The sequence below is a fragment of the Hydractinia symbiolongicarpus genome, chromosome 7, assembly GCF_029227915.1.
Source record: "Hydractinia symbiolongicarpus strain clone_291-10 chromosome 7, HSymV2.1, whole genome shotgun sequence".
Lineage (NCBI taxonomy): Eukaryota > Metazoa > Cnidaria > Hydrozoa > Anthoathecata > Hydractiniidae > Hydractinia > Hydractinia symbiolongicarpus.
In genome coordinates, this window is record NC_079881.1 from 7,013,720 (window position 1) to 7,029,693 (window position 15,974).

General features: G+C 32.7%; 1 protein-coding gene across 1 annotated transcript; it reads right to left on the minus strand.

The window, feature by feature from the left end:
- Positions 1–268: 268 nt before the first annotated feature.
- LOC130649122 (prolyl hydroxylase EGLN3-like) lies at positions 269–1,917 on the minus strand. Its single transcript, XM_057455338.1, has one exon. The coding sequence runs from the start codon at positions 1,809–1,811 to the stop codon at positions 876–878; it is 936 nt and encodes a 311-aa protein (XP_057311321.1). The 5' UTR covers positions 1,812–1,917; the 3' UTR covers positions 269–875.
- Between the last annotated feature and the right edge of the window lie 14,057 nt (positions 1,918–15,974).

Sequence of the window (15,974 nt, forward strand, 5' to 3'; positions counted from 1 at the left end):
CACACTTTATTGCTGATAAGATGTAAGAAACAAAAGGTATTTGCGTTTGTCCGTCGCAATATTGAAATAATTTGGAATATATTTCGTGAGAAATTGCAGCACAGTCGCAGTTTCGTGTAAGCAGTAAACAATGCTTTCATATGTCTCGCCTGATTTTCACTGCCAAAGAGTGTTTTGCTGGTAAACACCTAGGCATCAGAGGATGATATCGAAATTAAAGTAAAAGTTATTAAAAAATCAATTAAATCTCATTACAACGTCAAATCGCGGTATAATTACGAAGATCATTCTTGTATTTAAGTTAGTACTTTCGGTCATGTAATTGTCAAAGAAGTAATTTAACGCAATTAACACGTGGAAAGTGCGCACTGCAAATCTGCCAAACAACCCAATAGGGTTTCTACTCCCCGCCCTAAAGTTCACGAGTTCATCTAGATGCCGCCCTAGTGTTAACATTATTTTATTGAAAAAATAAAAACAATGTGAAAAATAAATTAAGATAGTAAACTTAAAGAATTTCTGAAACGAATAAATAAGATATATACAATAACTTAATTATAATAAATAAAGATTTATTTAAAATCTATTTCTAGCAATTTTGCTACGTACTGACTTTTACTTTATAAAAAATGATGAGCTATCACGTGCTAGAGGAGCGCGTGCGAAAATCGACACACAAGATAAAAATTAAACTAAGGGAAGAAAGTGTTCTGTTTCATGCAAAAAATACGTTTAAGCTTCGTTGCTTTAAAATCAATACGAAACAAAACTATTAAAAACAAGAAACTGCTTTTGCTTTTTTTAATTGAAAGAAAAGAGAAATTGATAATAAGTAATAACCATTACCAATTATTTATTGGTTATCAATACGTCGATTATTTTTTTCTCGCGAAAACCGAAACCTTGTGATCTGATTTTATCCTTCTACCATTTTCCATGTGTTTTCTTTTCCTCTGCTTAAAAATCCCGTTTTTATTGTTGAACGAAATTTTGGAAATCCCGAAAAACCAGCTCGTAAAGGAGAATATGTCACGCGACGATGTAAAAGTCCGGCTGGCGATACGATCATCCGACCAGTGAATGACAGCGCGATTAAACTTTGGCTCTACATCAAAATATTTACATTTTCTTTGAACGTAAAATCGAGTAATCCCGCCATCTTTATCTCTATTATAATTCTCATTGGCATAATATACAGCCGTGATCAATCTGCCATTATTATCTGGATTATCAACATGTTTCAAGTATCCAAAACTATTAGCAGGGTTGCAAGAAACTTGTAAATGGGATTTATGTGTAACTATTGCCTCCTGGTCTTGTAAGTTATTCTGCTGCACTAGCATTGTAATAGTTTGGGTGAGTGAGTCAATGAGTATTTTTAAATGCTTACAGCTTGGCTCCCGTCCAGAGATCCAACATATTCGATCACTTCTGTACCTGTTACAAACCCTCTTACAAGAAAAACTCAACGCTTCGTAAAATACGCCTGGCGTCGAATGCAGATCAATCGCCTCTTCGTTTATCTTTTTTGCGATAGCTTCTGGTAAAAAATTGTCAATGACACAGAGACCAACATCGTTGAGTGCCCTTGATGCTGTATCCATACTTTCAATATCTTCTTTTTCTTTAATACAACTTTGCTGTTTTTCTCTAACACAATAAGCTTTTAAAATCTTCTGCTGTTCACCACTGAATGTATTACGTTTTATTACACCGGGGCGTGCGCAATATAATGGAGAACTCTTTTGATTAAAATCTTTTGAGCACACATTTGATTCAGAAAGAAATATTTCGCGCTGATCAAGGTTCATCCTAAAACGAAACAGTTAAAATTGCTGCATTACCACTCGAAGTATCGAGAGACATGCTTTAATACAAAAGTTATGCTATGATCAAGTAAAAAAACATGAAAACTCGCACGATGCAAGAGTATCTCTTCTACAGAGAGCGCATGTCCAACAAACGTGATTGACTGCACGTTTTTTGCTTACTTTGAATAAATCTATAATTGCTTTGTTTTTCTACGTTTTGGTGGATTTTTTTGCGTCAATAAACACTCGTGCAACGGAACAAAGTATATTTAGGTTCACCTCAAAGTGTAAAGGCATGTTTACACGAGGGGTATTTTAAGAAACATAATTTTAAGGAGCTCTGGTTGATTTGTAATTAAAAAATATTCAAAATTGTAAACAGAAGTAACATTGCCTTGCGCTTTGCTATTTGATTTGCGATAGACATTATTAAAAGTTTAACTGATACTACATGCTTAACTTTTCAAGGAAAATTGCTCCGTAAAAATCTCCTTAACGGCATTGATATTTTCTGTTTTGTTTTTTAGTTGTTGACCAATACAAAGTCATAGTAATGAATAAACTGCCGTTGTTTACATTTTTACTGCAGACATTCTTAAAAGTTGTATTCAAATGATTACCGTAGTTTTCAGAGATTTAAAACGGAGAGGGGGTAAGTAAATGAAACGAGGCGCTGGAAATGAGGCGCAGAAACACAGCATTTTTTTTTTGTTTATCTCGAAATCAAAAATTACAAAATACGAAATCTACCTCTTGACGGTTTACCTATACAGTTTTGTGTGAACTTCAACATTCAGTGAAATGTTATTTTTCGGTTTTTTAACAGGTCGAACGTGAGTTAACTGAAACTTTTATGCGAAAACGCACGTATACGCAATACGTATACGCAAGTATAAAATGAATAATGTTAGTGTTATTATTTAAACTGAGATTTTGGTGAGTTTTTTCATCATCAAAACCGCCCACCCACCTACGTTATTTGTTAATTTACTTATGACTAAGCCATGAAAACTTTATAAAACTGCATAATATCTTAATACGAGCACATCCCAGGTAAAAATATTATTAATGACGTTATTCGAGTTGTTATTGACGTCATGTATAGTACAAAATGAACCCTTTTTATGATTGTTGCTACAACCTTGACGCTTGTGAGATAAAATGGCAACAATTTTTTACACACAATAAAAAATGATTTTAATGTCACTAGAATAAAAAAAAAGTTATATGTAAAAAATTTCTATTACTTCACGGACTGGTGAAAGTACCGTAAACGTTTTCTCACAACAGTTCATGGCCATATCACACAACTTGTATTCAAAAATACTGCATTAAAAGAGGACCCAACAGAAAAATGACACTATGAAATGACACTATATTTAAATAACAGATTTAGTCTTTCAGTCAGGCCGGTATTTTATTTCTCTGTAACGCTTTACTAACCCGTTAACATGAACCGAAGGCGTTACTCTAAGCTAGGGCGACGTAGGCTGTTTTTTTAAATTTTAAAGAGTCCGTATTTTAAAATTTTAACTTGGACCAGGGTCGGACTCAGGTGTAAGAAACGAAGGAGATGGCAATAAATCTTCTGGCAGATTTTCTTCAACTTTTTTACTCTCTGGGTGATGGTACATAACGTTGTCACAAGCCAAGCCTAGATCCAAATAATTAAACAATATCTCAAACTTTTTTTTCTTCAGTCCAGTGAATAATTTGAAATAATTGCTGTTGACTTTGATATTATCATAAGTAAACAATGGACTTTTTAAATTTTTGTTTATTAATTCCAACTCTTCATTTTCCAATGTCAGTTGCTTGCATTTCTAATTGCATAAATTTAATTTTTGTTCCATTAATAATTTTTCTGAACTCAGCATGTCACAGTTTGTACATTTTTCATCTGCCTCTATTGTTAAAATATCTTGGCCATCATGGTCATCATCCAAATCTTCATTTTCACTGTCGGTGGCTAAGAATAATCTGAAACGCTTACATGGGGATTTTCTTGTCTTTTTCATTTGTGGTGTTTTAAATGAAAATACACTAGGAGCTATTCCTGGTTTTAATGTCTTTATTCCCCTTTCAAGACTCACTCGAATTTCCTCTGGTTTAAAATGAAATTCACCGACTTTTGTGTACTTATTAATTTAAAAATTATCAGCACCACATCTTCTTCTATCTTTGCAAATTTCTTTCCACCAAGCTCTGTGTATTTCGTGCTTGATGTCTTTATTTGGAAACGAAAACAGTCCAGTATTTGTCTTTTGTTTCTTTTAATCGTAGAAAAGCTTTTCCATTCTGGAACACAGCAATACATAGAACGTCCTCCAGATATCACTTTTACAGGAACAGTTGTTTGTGAAGAACAAGACATTTTTTGTTCCTGTTGTGGCTTGTAAACAAGTCCAACTTCAAAAATACAGCTATCACGTACTGTCGCTGCGCTGTTGTTTTTTATTGTGTGCATACGTGCCTCGTTTTAAATTCGACGTAAAGATTACATTATCGAGTTAGGGAAAGCCGTATTAGGACTAACATCAGTCGAGATGTTAGGGGCTGAAAAGCATACAACAATATTGCACATAATAACATTCAAGGCTGCAACAACAGCTGTCAAGTATAATTAAATTTAATTAAAGGCTTTTTTGTTGTCTTTACTTTGAAAATGTTTAATTCCATTGATAAATTTTGCTGAATGTAGTTTTTTTAGTCCCCCAAATTTTTGTACTAAAAAATATGTTTCTATTTCTCAACAAAAAATTCATATAAAGTTAATATTAACGAGCTCTGTTGTAAAATTCATATTATTTCTTGCACGTCGAAAGCAAGATTCATGAATGTAATCTCGATTTACCTGAACTGTTTCTTGGGCCCTTTTATTCGTATGGAAGGAAGAACCTGTGACAGGTCTCTTGCCAAACTTAATGGTATGGTAAAATACTGCATGTAAATACGCAGTCAGTACAATCTCATGTATGCACTTCAAACTGGCATATGACTACATTAAAAACACAAACGTTTGTAAATTTTGCAAATTTCGATGCTTTTGCAAAAGTTAATTGGAAATTCTAAAAAGCCTTTTGCTAAAATATATATCTTTGCGAAGTATTATGCACAAAAACAAAGTTATTTTATTTTTGTTTGGGATGAGAGGAGTTATTTATTGACGAATAAATCACCCATGTTAAATTTAGCCACTCGCGAACTATTTGCTCTTGAAAGTTTGTGCTTTTAAATAGGCATACAGGAAAATCAATACTGGGATGCAGGAACCCTACATTTTGGGGTAAAGGGTAAATTTTTGATCACCTATGGTAATACGAAACTCTGTGTGTGTGTCTGTAACATGCAAAGTTTATCATATTTTTTACAATTATCTTTAAAAACGTCTATAAAACATCCCCCCTATAAAAATGTTCTGTATTATATCACAGTTTTTGCTTACAATTTTATTTGGCTAGAACAAGTCATGTGATAAGATAAAGTGATTTGTGATAGTTGCTACTTTAAATTTACCGTGACGAGTGCTTTGTTATAAATTATTGTGCAAGTCACAGGCAATTAACGTAGTTATTATTGTTGTCTATTTCGTTCAAAATTTCTAAATGATTGTTTGTGTCTTTTTAATGAAATTGACAACAAATAATTTTGTGATAAGAAACATGCCAGTGAATTCCGCCACGGGTTTTGGTTCAAAACGTTAATTTTTACTGATATGATCAAGCAAGAAGCACAATATTTTCTTTTTAAAATATGAAGTTGATTTTTCCATGGGTTTAAATAACTACTTATAAAATATTATAAAGACCAGAAAGCTGGAAACGTAAACTTGGCAAAGAAAGAATGAAAGTGGCAAGTATGGAACTTTCACAAAACTTTGTTGTATGCAATGTTTCGGTTATTCCTGAGAACAATAATTATACATACGGTAGTGCCAGAAAATTTGCACAAACATAAAATGGTCAAATTAAATTCAAATTCTATAGTCTAGTTAACTAAACTTCGAGGTTATCAAACTCAGTTTATCTCAAACGAAGCTTAGACGCAAACAAATATCAGAGCAAATCCCTAAAATTCAAATCTGCCTCAAAGCAAACCCAAAATTACAATTAACCAATGAGTACTAAGTCGGCGTGGCCACATTTTACTCTCTTTAAAATATAGGAATTAATTATATTTGTTCAGTTAAGTGAGGCCATTCAGGCTCAAAAAAAGGTTTTTCCAATATTGACCACGTGAACAGAGAAAAATTGAATTAACTAATCAACAAGCACAGCCAGTATTCTAACTACAGAAAAGTCGTTCGAGACCAGTATTCTGACCTCAGAAAAATCGTTCGAGACCCAGCGTAATTTTTCGATTTATATTTCAATTTCCCAGTGGTAAAACTATACTGGGTCTCCTGGTTAAATATCACGTTGTGTAACGAAATGAGTCAAAAAGTGTTTTCATTAGAATATCGTAACGTCGTAATATTCACAAGCCTAAACCGTCATAATAGAAACGGAGTATATAATCTTGCGTTAGGGACGATGTTGAATCGAGAGCTTTTTGGATTCCCAAGTAGTTTTAAAATCACGAGGAATCTCCTGCCTAAGAAAACTTTGTTCTAACCACTTCAGTTTTAGATCGAAACTATACGAAGATATATGGGGAAGACTAGTCATTCCGAATGGAATGACTAGTCTTCCCCATATGTCGAGATATTGTTCTGGTCTTAAAAATATGTCTATTGAAAAAAGTTAAATTGTGTCTCACTCTCTAGAGTCTTGGCAGGTCCATAGACTGCAAAGCAAATTCACTTTGCTTAAGTAAGATTAAAAACATCTATAGAACATATGACTAAACCTGCGGAAGATAAAAACATGCACCACCAATTTCAAACTTAAGTTGCTTTGGAGCAAATTCGTAAGAAATTTCAGGGAAAGTTTTCTAGACTGATAATAACTGATATTACCTGTATCTGTAAACAGCAGTGGTAGTTCAAATTCAAAAATATAATCTGTAAGAAGAAATATATAGATGAAATTGACAGGTGAGGTTGTATTCTTTATTTCACTTAACATCACATATTCTTTTACGATTTTGACATCTAGAGAATGCGACATTATTTATCCGGACATTTAAAAAACAATCACATAGTATAATCGAAAGATTAGACGTTCTAGGTGAAAGACGTGTGATGGTGCATGCCAACACGACTTGCGAAAATCCTCGTCACGTACACGGAAATCAGTAGACATACCTTTAAGGCTGCTGTCAAATTATAGAAAATTTTTAGGAAGGGATTGTTATACAGGGAATGCGAAATCAGTGTTTGCGAACCTCGAAAATTATATAAAATGCGAAATGAAAAATTTTGGATATGCAGACTCATATTGAGGTTGAAAATTGAAACCTATTGAATTTACAGAAAAATTGCGAATATCCATCCTTGTTTAATAAATGTGGAATTTATGTTTGCAGACACAAGGTAGCTATATTCTCAAATTATTAATTCTGAATTCTTTTATTTCCTTCCATTGATTTCGTCCCCTTCGGTCATAGCTCTACATGTAGTGGCCATTTAGAGAATTTAAGTTTAAAACTTTTCTTCTTAGCTCAACTACATATAACAGATGAGATATCAAGGACTTGCTTAAAATGTTTTGTAGGCTTTGCATTAAAAGTATTGTCATGTAATTTATTGCCTACAGTAGATGACTTAATCACAAGTTTTTCAACAACCCTACCCTCCTGCAAAAGTTTGTGTCGAGTCTTAACACTGTTATATCTTTGGTTTAATTTGTCTCATCTTGTTGCCATCCTTTCCTGTCTAAAGGCGAGTTTAAAGCGAATCAACTCATCAGATGTATTAATTTGTACCAAATGGTCGTAGAAAGTAATATGCATTTTTCTTATTTCAAATAAGCATAAACTTAAAAAAACACCTCTTTTAAAATTTTATGTTTTATTTTTTATAACCAATCGCTTTTAAATCACCTTTGAGTATAAACAATATTAGATACAAGTATATATATTTGTTTAAGTTGCGATTTAATAATATTTTAATAATATAATATTTGATAATATTTTATGAGGATTTCATTATTTTATTCATTTCATTATACATTCATTATGTTTACCTTCTTACGTGTTCAATAAGATAATCATTTTTAATTATATATGGAACAGTCGTTTGTCTCGATTAAAATCAAGTTATTATTTAGTTTGAGTAACATTTTGACAAAATTTGTTGGTAAACATTGGTAATTCTTGGTATCCTGTTTTGATAATCTGATCTGATAACCTATCTCATGATAACTGATAACCTTTTAACAACTTTTCTATCAGATTTAAGGCGATTTTTTAGTAGCTCAAGGACCAGGTCAAAAGTTAAGTTGCTCATCAACGAATATGTGTAATTTACGGGACAGCAAACTTCCAGCGCTTCTTCCAATAGGCTAAAACTTAATAACCTATATATTTTCTTATTTAGCAATTTTTCATTTAAAATCCTTATTTGTTTCAAAAATTGATCCACCGAAACATTCCTTTCTCAGTTTTATTCTTAATGACTTTACGCATTGTCCCAAATGGTTATATTATGTAGGCTTAAGACTCAAGGCGAAGACAATTTAATTAAACTGATGAAATCATAATACATTAAGAACAAAAATTTTCGGCGGAAAAACTTATGGACACAATTTTTTATATTATATATTTGGGCATTTATAAAATCAAAAAATGTAATGGTAGGTCTTTTGAACAAATTTTAACCAAACTTCAAATGATTATGGGAAATGACACAAAAGGAAGGTTAGAAGCATTTAAGGTGTACATATATACAATAAAGATCTGAAAAAGGGTTTTCGGGACCCAACTTTATAGATAAAGCCTCAGCCAAATGTGAAAATAACAAAAATAATAAGTTCAAAAACTGCAGTTTTTATTAATTTCTAATTACCCTATATATAATCTCTATGCACTGGCCTTTTTTAAAAAATCTTTCGGCAGACACAAATTTTCGACGAAAAATTTTCGGACAAAAAATAATCCGAAAGTTTCTCTGTCCGAAAATTTTTGTTTCTAATGTAGATCAAGTGGCACACACACACGGGTTCCCAGAAAGTCACGATCACAAGTCACAAAGAATGTTATCACTACGAATCATTTTCTTTCAAGCTTTGCTATATTCCTGCCAATTGTCATTGACAGATGTTAAGATATTTTCTTTATGTACTCAATGGTAGAATAATATTGTTTGAAAGCACGTAATTTTTTGTTTGCTTTTGTTTTTCTGTAAAAAGAACACTAATTACCTAAGGTCAATTTTGTTACGGTTGGTAAATTTATAGATGGAGACAAAATGGGATAATTTCTACTTACTTAAAACTTTCGCCGTGTATACCATACCTTACGATCGCTGCCAATAAAAGTCACGTCTAACTTACCGCTTAACCACATAACTATCGCAGCAACAATCATGAAATAGAAACAAGAATTCTTTGCGTGCGTCATTAAAAAATAAAACACCCAACAAACTCGTGATGTTTTTAAATAGGAAAAATATTCGTGGAATAAAAATTTGAGGAGGAGTTTTCCTAAAATAGTTATTTTGCGGAAGAAGATTTTACAAATAACTACATATTTCCGAGATTTGCAGGATATGTTTTTGAACAAACTAAAGATTCAGTTATTATGATGAACCAGTCATTAGTCTGTGGTGAATTAATGTGTACGTCGTCCCAGAAAGCAGTGATTTAGTCACCACTTTAAACAAAAGCAGTAGTTTGCGCAACTTTTAGAATTAAAAATGGTATTTTCAAATGGTCAACAAAAAACCATTGGTTTTGGAGTCTTACAAGACATTAAAGTGCAAAGAAATAAAACATTTTGCGAATGCAAGAAATGTAAGATTTTTCGGAAAAAATCTTCACGACCAACAAATTTTTCTGCGAAACTTATTTTTGCACACTTGGCTAGACTTTTCAAAAATAAGGTCTACAAAGTTCTTTTTAAAAACAATGTCGGGAAGTAATTTGTTCCCATAAGGTAGAACAAAAGTGGTACGGCACAACACGTTTGTAATGGCAACTCTTCTGATTAGTCTCTGCATTGCGGTAGTTCTCCTCCAGACATAGTTGAAACTGCATCTGGACACTTTATTAAATCTAACTGCAGATGATTAAACTTTTCGTGTATTCTCATGGAAGAAACCAGTTACCAACCTTGACCTCATAGCTTTTTCAAGTTGAAACTGCGACACTAAACTTCTAGCTTATTTGCAAGAATTGTTTTGCAATAAATTTCTATTTAAATGTCCTCTCTCCGTTATGCTCCTCCTTTCTATGAGAGGCTTTTTTTAAAAATGAAACGTTTTAGAGAATTATAAGCATTTATCATATAACAACGTCATTCTCTACGTTTAGTAAAAAGAATTAACAGAAATAATTTATCTGAAAAATCAGAATCCCTTCTCAATCATATTGGTATTTTTAGACCCTTTAATTTTTTACGGCCTTATATTAAAAGTTGGACCTTCGCAAGAGTTAATGGGCTATTAAGCGTGAATGTAGATAACATTTGAGATGGCTAGTTAGTCCGAAATTAATTCCGTTGCTGCAAAATAAAGAAAACACAACAAAACAATGACAATTAAAAATACAAATAAATATAAATATAAAAAGAATAGTAATGGTAATAGTTGTGAAGCTATGGTTATTGTATTTACACGGATAAGAATGCAAGAAGGTGTGAAAAAGATATCATATTTAATTGCTTAGCCAAAAAAAATAAAGAAATAGTTCTGTTAATGTACATTCGTAGTAACTCGGTTGTTTCATATCAAAGATGCAGTTGCGTCTAATTCAGGATTTTCATGGTTTTTTAAACAGATTGCTGCTCAATAAAGAACAGGAGTAGCAAGTTGGATTACAGATTGGTGGAGCTTCAAATGTGAGCTAATTGCATAACTATAGAGATAGGTCATGAATATAAACTTGAACGGTCGTCTAACGTAAACTTATCAGATCAATCTTACAAGGTGATGACTGATGTCTAGAACCAAATCTCGTACAGAATATGGTTTCTGTTCACACTATGCAGCTAAAACTATTCGTTATGTAAATGAGAATACTTTTTTTAATACATGCGATGGTTTTGCGTATTACTGGTAATTGCATCGAATAAAAACAGAAAACGATTTAAAATGACAATATTAAAGACAAACAAATGTGAATTTACCTTGTGAATAAGTTAGCTATCTTTGCCACCAGTGTTACTAGTTAGTAACTAGGTATCATACTCTGGAATGATTTGTTTAGGGCAAGTCTTAGTAGTGTATGACCGGTGACCGTAGCGGTTTAGGTTGAAATTTCAAATTATTTTCTTTGTCGTTAAGAATATAGAGAGCTTAGTTCTAATTATTCATGTTGTATATCAAATCAATTATATTTTTCAAACATAGTTTCTGAAAATTCTATACTTCATTTACATGTTGCCATACAACAGTTAGCTATCTGCTAATTGAACAAAAAGATTTGCAATTTTTTTTATTCTTGTTACTTTCTTGTTATTTTTTTTCTTCACATTTTAAACGTTCTTCCATCACACCTTTCTGTTTTAGATTAAAATACTTTGCACTGAAGAAATCAATCTTTTTTTCTCTCCATGAACAGTCCTTTTAAAAGACATGGAAAGCATGTAACAAATAACAAAGCATTGGTCATGAGCCGAACTAAAGGTTTTTTACTGATTGGTTCTCTATTCGTTCTATCATTAACATTAACTTCTGTATGTGGTAATAATTGGTTGCACCGTCTTGAGAAAGACAGCGAAGGTTTATGGGTAAAATGTAACTTAAAGGCGTGTATGTATACTGCTGACGCGACAGGAGGGTGGATAAAGGCTGTGAGGGTGTTCTCCGTGATGGCCTGCATTTGTAATTTATTTGCTGTTTTAATAGCATTGATCGCCATTGTGAAGGAAAAACGCGCTACGGCAACGTGCAATCTGTTGCTAGGTACATCTGGATTCATGTTGACAGCGATATTGATATATAAAAAACGATCACTACACACAATAGGCGAAGGTGAATTCGGATGGAGTTATAACTTCGGTTGGGCATCTATTGCGTTTTCAGTGATCGTTAGTGCGCTTGGAGTTTTGTTTGAGAACTTTTGGTCTATCTTCATGACGTTGCAGTTATGTTGTTATATTTCAGTTAGAAAACCTACAAAGCAGGAGACTTAGCACTATTTTGGTTTTCATGTGGTTATCTATGTATCTATGGTTCTAAATGGTTTCATATTCAACTTTAATGTGATGATTAGTTTACATAAACCCAAAGTATAGAAAAACACATAGAGATGTTTTAAATCTGTATTGCAAATCCGACTTTCTGCTTGTAAGCTCAAATAGTGGCTTATATTCCTTCAATCTTTTGTAACATTTACTCCGTTTGAGTTCACAGTATAAAGTTTTGTAGCCATTTTGAAGGTCCTTTTTGGATGTGAGGATTAATATTTTAACACGTTTTTAGCCACATATTATTCATAAACAAACTAATTTTCAGGCGACCGCGAAAGTAGATTTTGAGGGAGCATCCAAAAAATCAGCTGTAGTCAGCTAATCTTTCTTAGGATAAATGCAGTTAGGTAACTACAACTTTTACTATGATGAAAACTTTAGCAAAAGTCTAAAATTTATCGATTCAACGAGACAGCAGTCTCGGCTAACTTTTGATACGTAGGGTTTACTTATTTAACCGCAATTAACTTTGTGTTTACAGCCTGTAGGATATTTGAATCAACGTTGGCATAAGGTTCTTCAAAAAGCCTAATACACCTAATGAAGCCCACTGATGTAAGTATTCTCTAATCGTTGTACGATATGATTTACCTGTAATAAGTGTCCCACTGGGTGCCTATCAATTTTCGATCTTAGCCACAAACTTATTCCGAATGATAAAAACAAAGCCGTCCAAAATGATTTTGCTATGATGGCGCAATATCTAAAGATGTGGAAAAGTTTTATTTTGAAGGATGTTTCACTGGATTTACTTTATACTGCAGAGGTACTCCTTTGTGATGTAGAGCTCGGTTTATTTGCACTTTAGGGCTCAGCCTTTTTATAAATGCCGAAAAGGCTTTATCAGTGTAAGTGCCTCATTAGATTTGTGATACACCCTATACCTGTAGTAAAAGCCTCCAACAGGGTTTTGCTACATATTCTAAAGCGTCCTGTCTTTTCACTTGTTTTTCTGCCTAAGTGGATTGTTCTGCGAGGCTTTTGAACTAGTGAAATAATGATCTAAGATACAGTTTAAATGCGTTCTTTGCTGCTAAAATCTATTAGCAATAGAAAAGGGTAAAATTGATGTTCATGCAACCTTAAATACTCTTACGTGCTTTAAATGAAAAATAATCTGAGATCCCGTTCAAATAAAGTTTAGCTGAAAATAATTTTGCAAAATATATTCTTAAGCTCAGATTTTCCTTGTTAATTATAAAATTATGCTGTTTTAGGTATATTCTTGCACAAACCAACATTTTGTGCATATTTTCATTATTCTATCGACTGTATGTTAGATTTGTTGGCATGGGTGGTATCAATGCGGATTTCGGCAACATTTAACTGCAGAAATGTTGTTTTAAATATACAAACTGCAACGTAGAAATTTCGACCTAGTCTTAATTTGGGGAATCTATCTGCCGCTTTTTACACATAGTTAAATTTTTGTTGGCGGTGCTGAAACTTGGCAAAGCGTTGTCATTTGTCACGCTGATCATTTGCTACTAACTACGCGCAAGTTTATGTACAACCTCGATCCAAGAGCCTCTGGCGTTTTTTGATATGCGGAAGATCATCAACGCTACAGACCTTGGAATCCAAATTAGCCTTCTTAGTAAAATGAAAAGACATTTCGTCTTCGCTTCTCTGTGCTCAACATTTCTTATACACTGACGAAATTATTACGCTGTGTTTGTGACAGGCATAGTGGATTTGTTTTCATTTGTTTTTAAGGTCGCCGTAAAATGCAGGCCTCACATGATGTTAAAAACTTAATTTAATTCGGGAAGTTATTGCCCTCATAACTTGGAAACAAGCGGAAATAAAAGAAGTCACCTTGGACAAAAATTGGACCAATTCTTAAAATCTGGGACAACCCACTCCTTTTGGAACAGAAGGCTTGATAACGTGAGCAAGAACATTTAGACCCCAATATATCAGCAACAGTTCATCAAAAGTTCGTAATAATATCCTTGGAACCGTTAATCAAAACTTTTTCATGATTCCATACATTTTCTTGGTCAGCGTTGAAAATAAAAAATTTCCAAAAAATTGTTTGTGCTTTAGTGTGTCCTTGCTTCCGTTAGCAAAAATAAATTTAAACCGTTAGATCTCCTTAACCGTTTGTCAAGAACACAAATTCCTATACATTTTCTTCATCAGTGTTTCAAGCCCTACAAAATAGAGGTAATTGGTAAAAAAGTTTCTACAACATATTTTTGGGGAGAAACGACGGGTCATTGTTGAGGTCATCCAATTACAAATAAAAAAATTCATTGTTTTTCTGACTAAGTGGATATTTCCACGAGGGTTATCGAGTAGCATCTCTATAATAATAGCTTTTTGTTCCTTTGTCTGTTTGTGACGGTGTTTGCATTGTGAGTTGTTGATGAAAATGATACCGTAATAACGGCTCAGGTGTCACAAAACCTTGAGGACGAGGTTGGGTGATGCGCTATTAATTTTCAATAAAAACTTTTTAAAATATCTATTATAACGTAAATATATGTCCTCATAAGACATGGTAGTTTTTACTGCTATTCTGTATGAGCTAAAATTGTAGAAAAAAACAAACTCCTGAAGTAACTTTGTGATATCTGTTTCAACTATTAGCTGTTCCTAAAATCATTATTTGGTTTGAACCTTTAACTATGCGGCGCTTGTTTTTTTTTGTTTTAAATTCATTGATGATTCTTATGTGTATGAGCGTATCCATTAAGCCTTGACAGGGAAGGCGACCGAATGGACCGCTCTTAAAACAATTTTACAACCATAAAATGTCCAATTTTGGTAAAACATGGTTGTTTGGTGTGCCATTTATTGGCATCTTTTCTTTTAATATTATTACAAAAAGTTCAACATATCAAAATCTTACGTAATAGTTTAAACTCGATTAGTCCCCGTCGCCATTTTAGTGTCGACGGCATAAACCCTTTTTTATTATGTTTCCATGACTTGTATGAATGACAAAACTTTTTTTGGCTATCATTAAAATCAAGCGCCACTCCTATTAGAATAATTAAAAATCACACAACAGAAATGAAACAAATCTAAAACAAGTTTAAATTGTGTCTTTTCGGGTTGTTGTCCTGCAGTTTAGATGGCAGCCAGTTCTGTAATCAAGTATTAGCACGTCGCGAAAATGTAACATGTGTTAGGTATATCGCTAACAGTGTTGTCATCAACATAATTATTAAAATTGTCAAAAAGAAACACATTTCATACTCTTTCACTATACTTTCTCAAATATCTAAAAAATAACAGTGTCTTTGATCTTTAAAAAATGCCTAAAAATAAATACTATATAAAAAATAAAAACGAGACGGAAATTTAATTTCTTGGTGTTACAACGAACCCTACTATGGTTGATCCTTCTACGTTAGAAGATATGAATCATCAACTTTATTCTTAAAATTAAGGGTTCAACAAGTTTTCGTGCAAATTTAGTTTTAGTACGCCTTAATAACGTCATTTGATATTAATTAATAACTATTGAGGTTTGAAATGATACTTTCATATGGATTTACCCATAACACGTAGAAGTATCAATGTATTCGTTTATGTCACGTAGCTATGACCCAGTAGAACTATATAAATGCTGCATTTTATATTTTATTATATTTTATATTTTATTATTGTTTGTGTGTACAGCAAGTTAATAAAAGCACAAAACTTACAGAAAATATAACATGTAGAAAAAATATTTTTTTTATATGTTGGAAGAATAAAAACCTTGGCTTTATGAAGTTACCATGCTCAAAAATATTATCTTATTACTTGTTGCTATAGTTACAGTAGCTTTTATTTATGTGGAATCACAAGTTTACATATCAAAAGTAGTTGAAAGTCTCCCTGAAAATAGAAAATGGAATAGCATGGAAAATCAGTCGA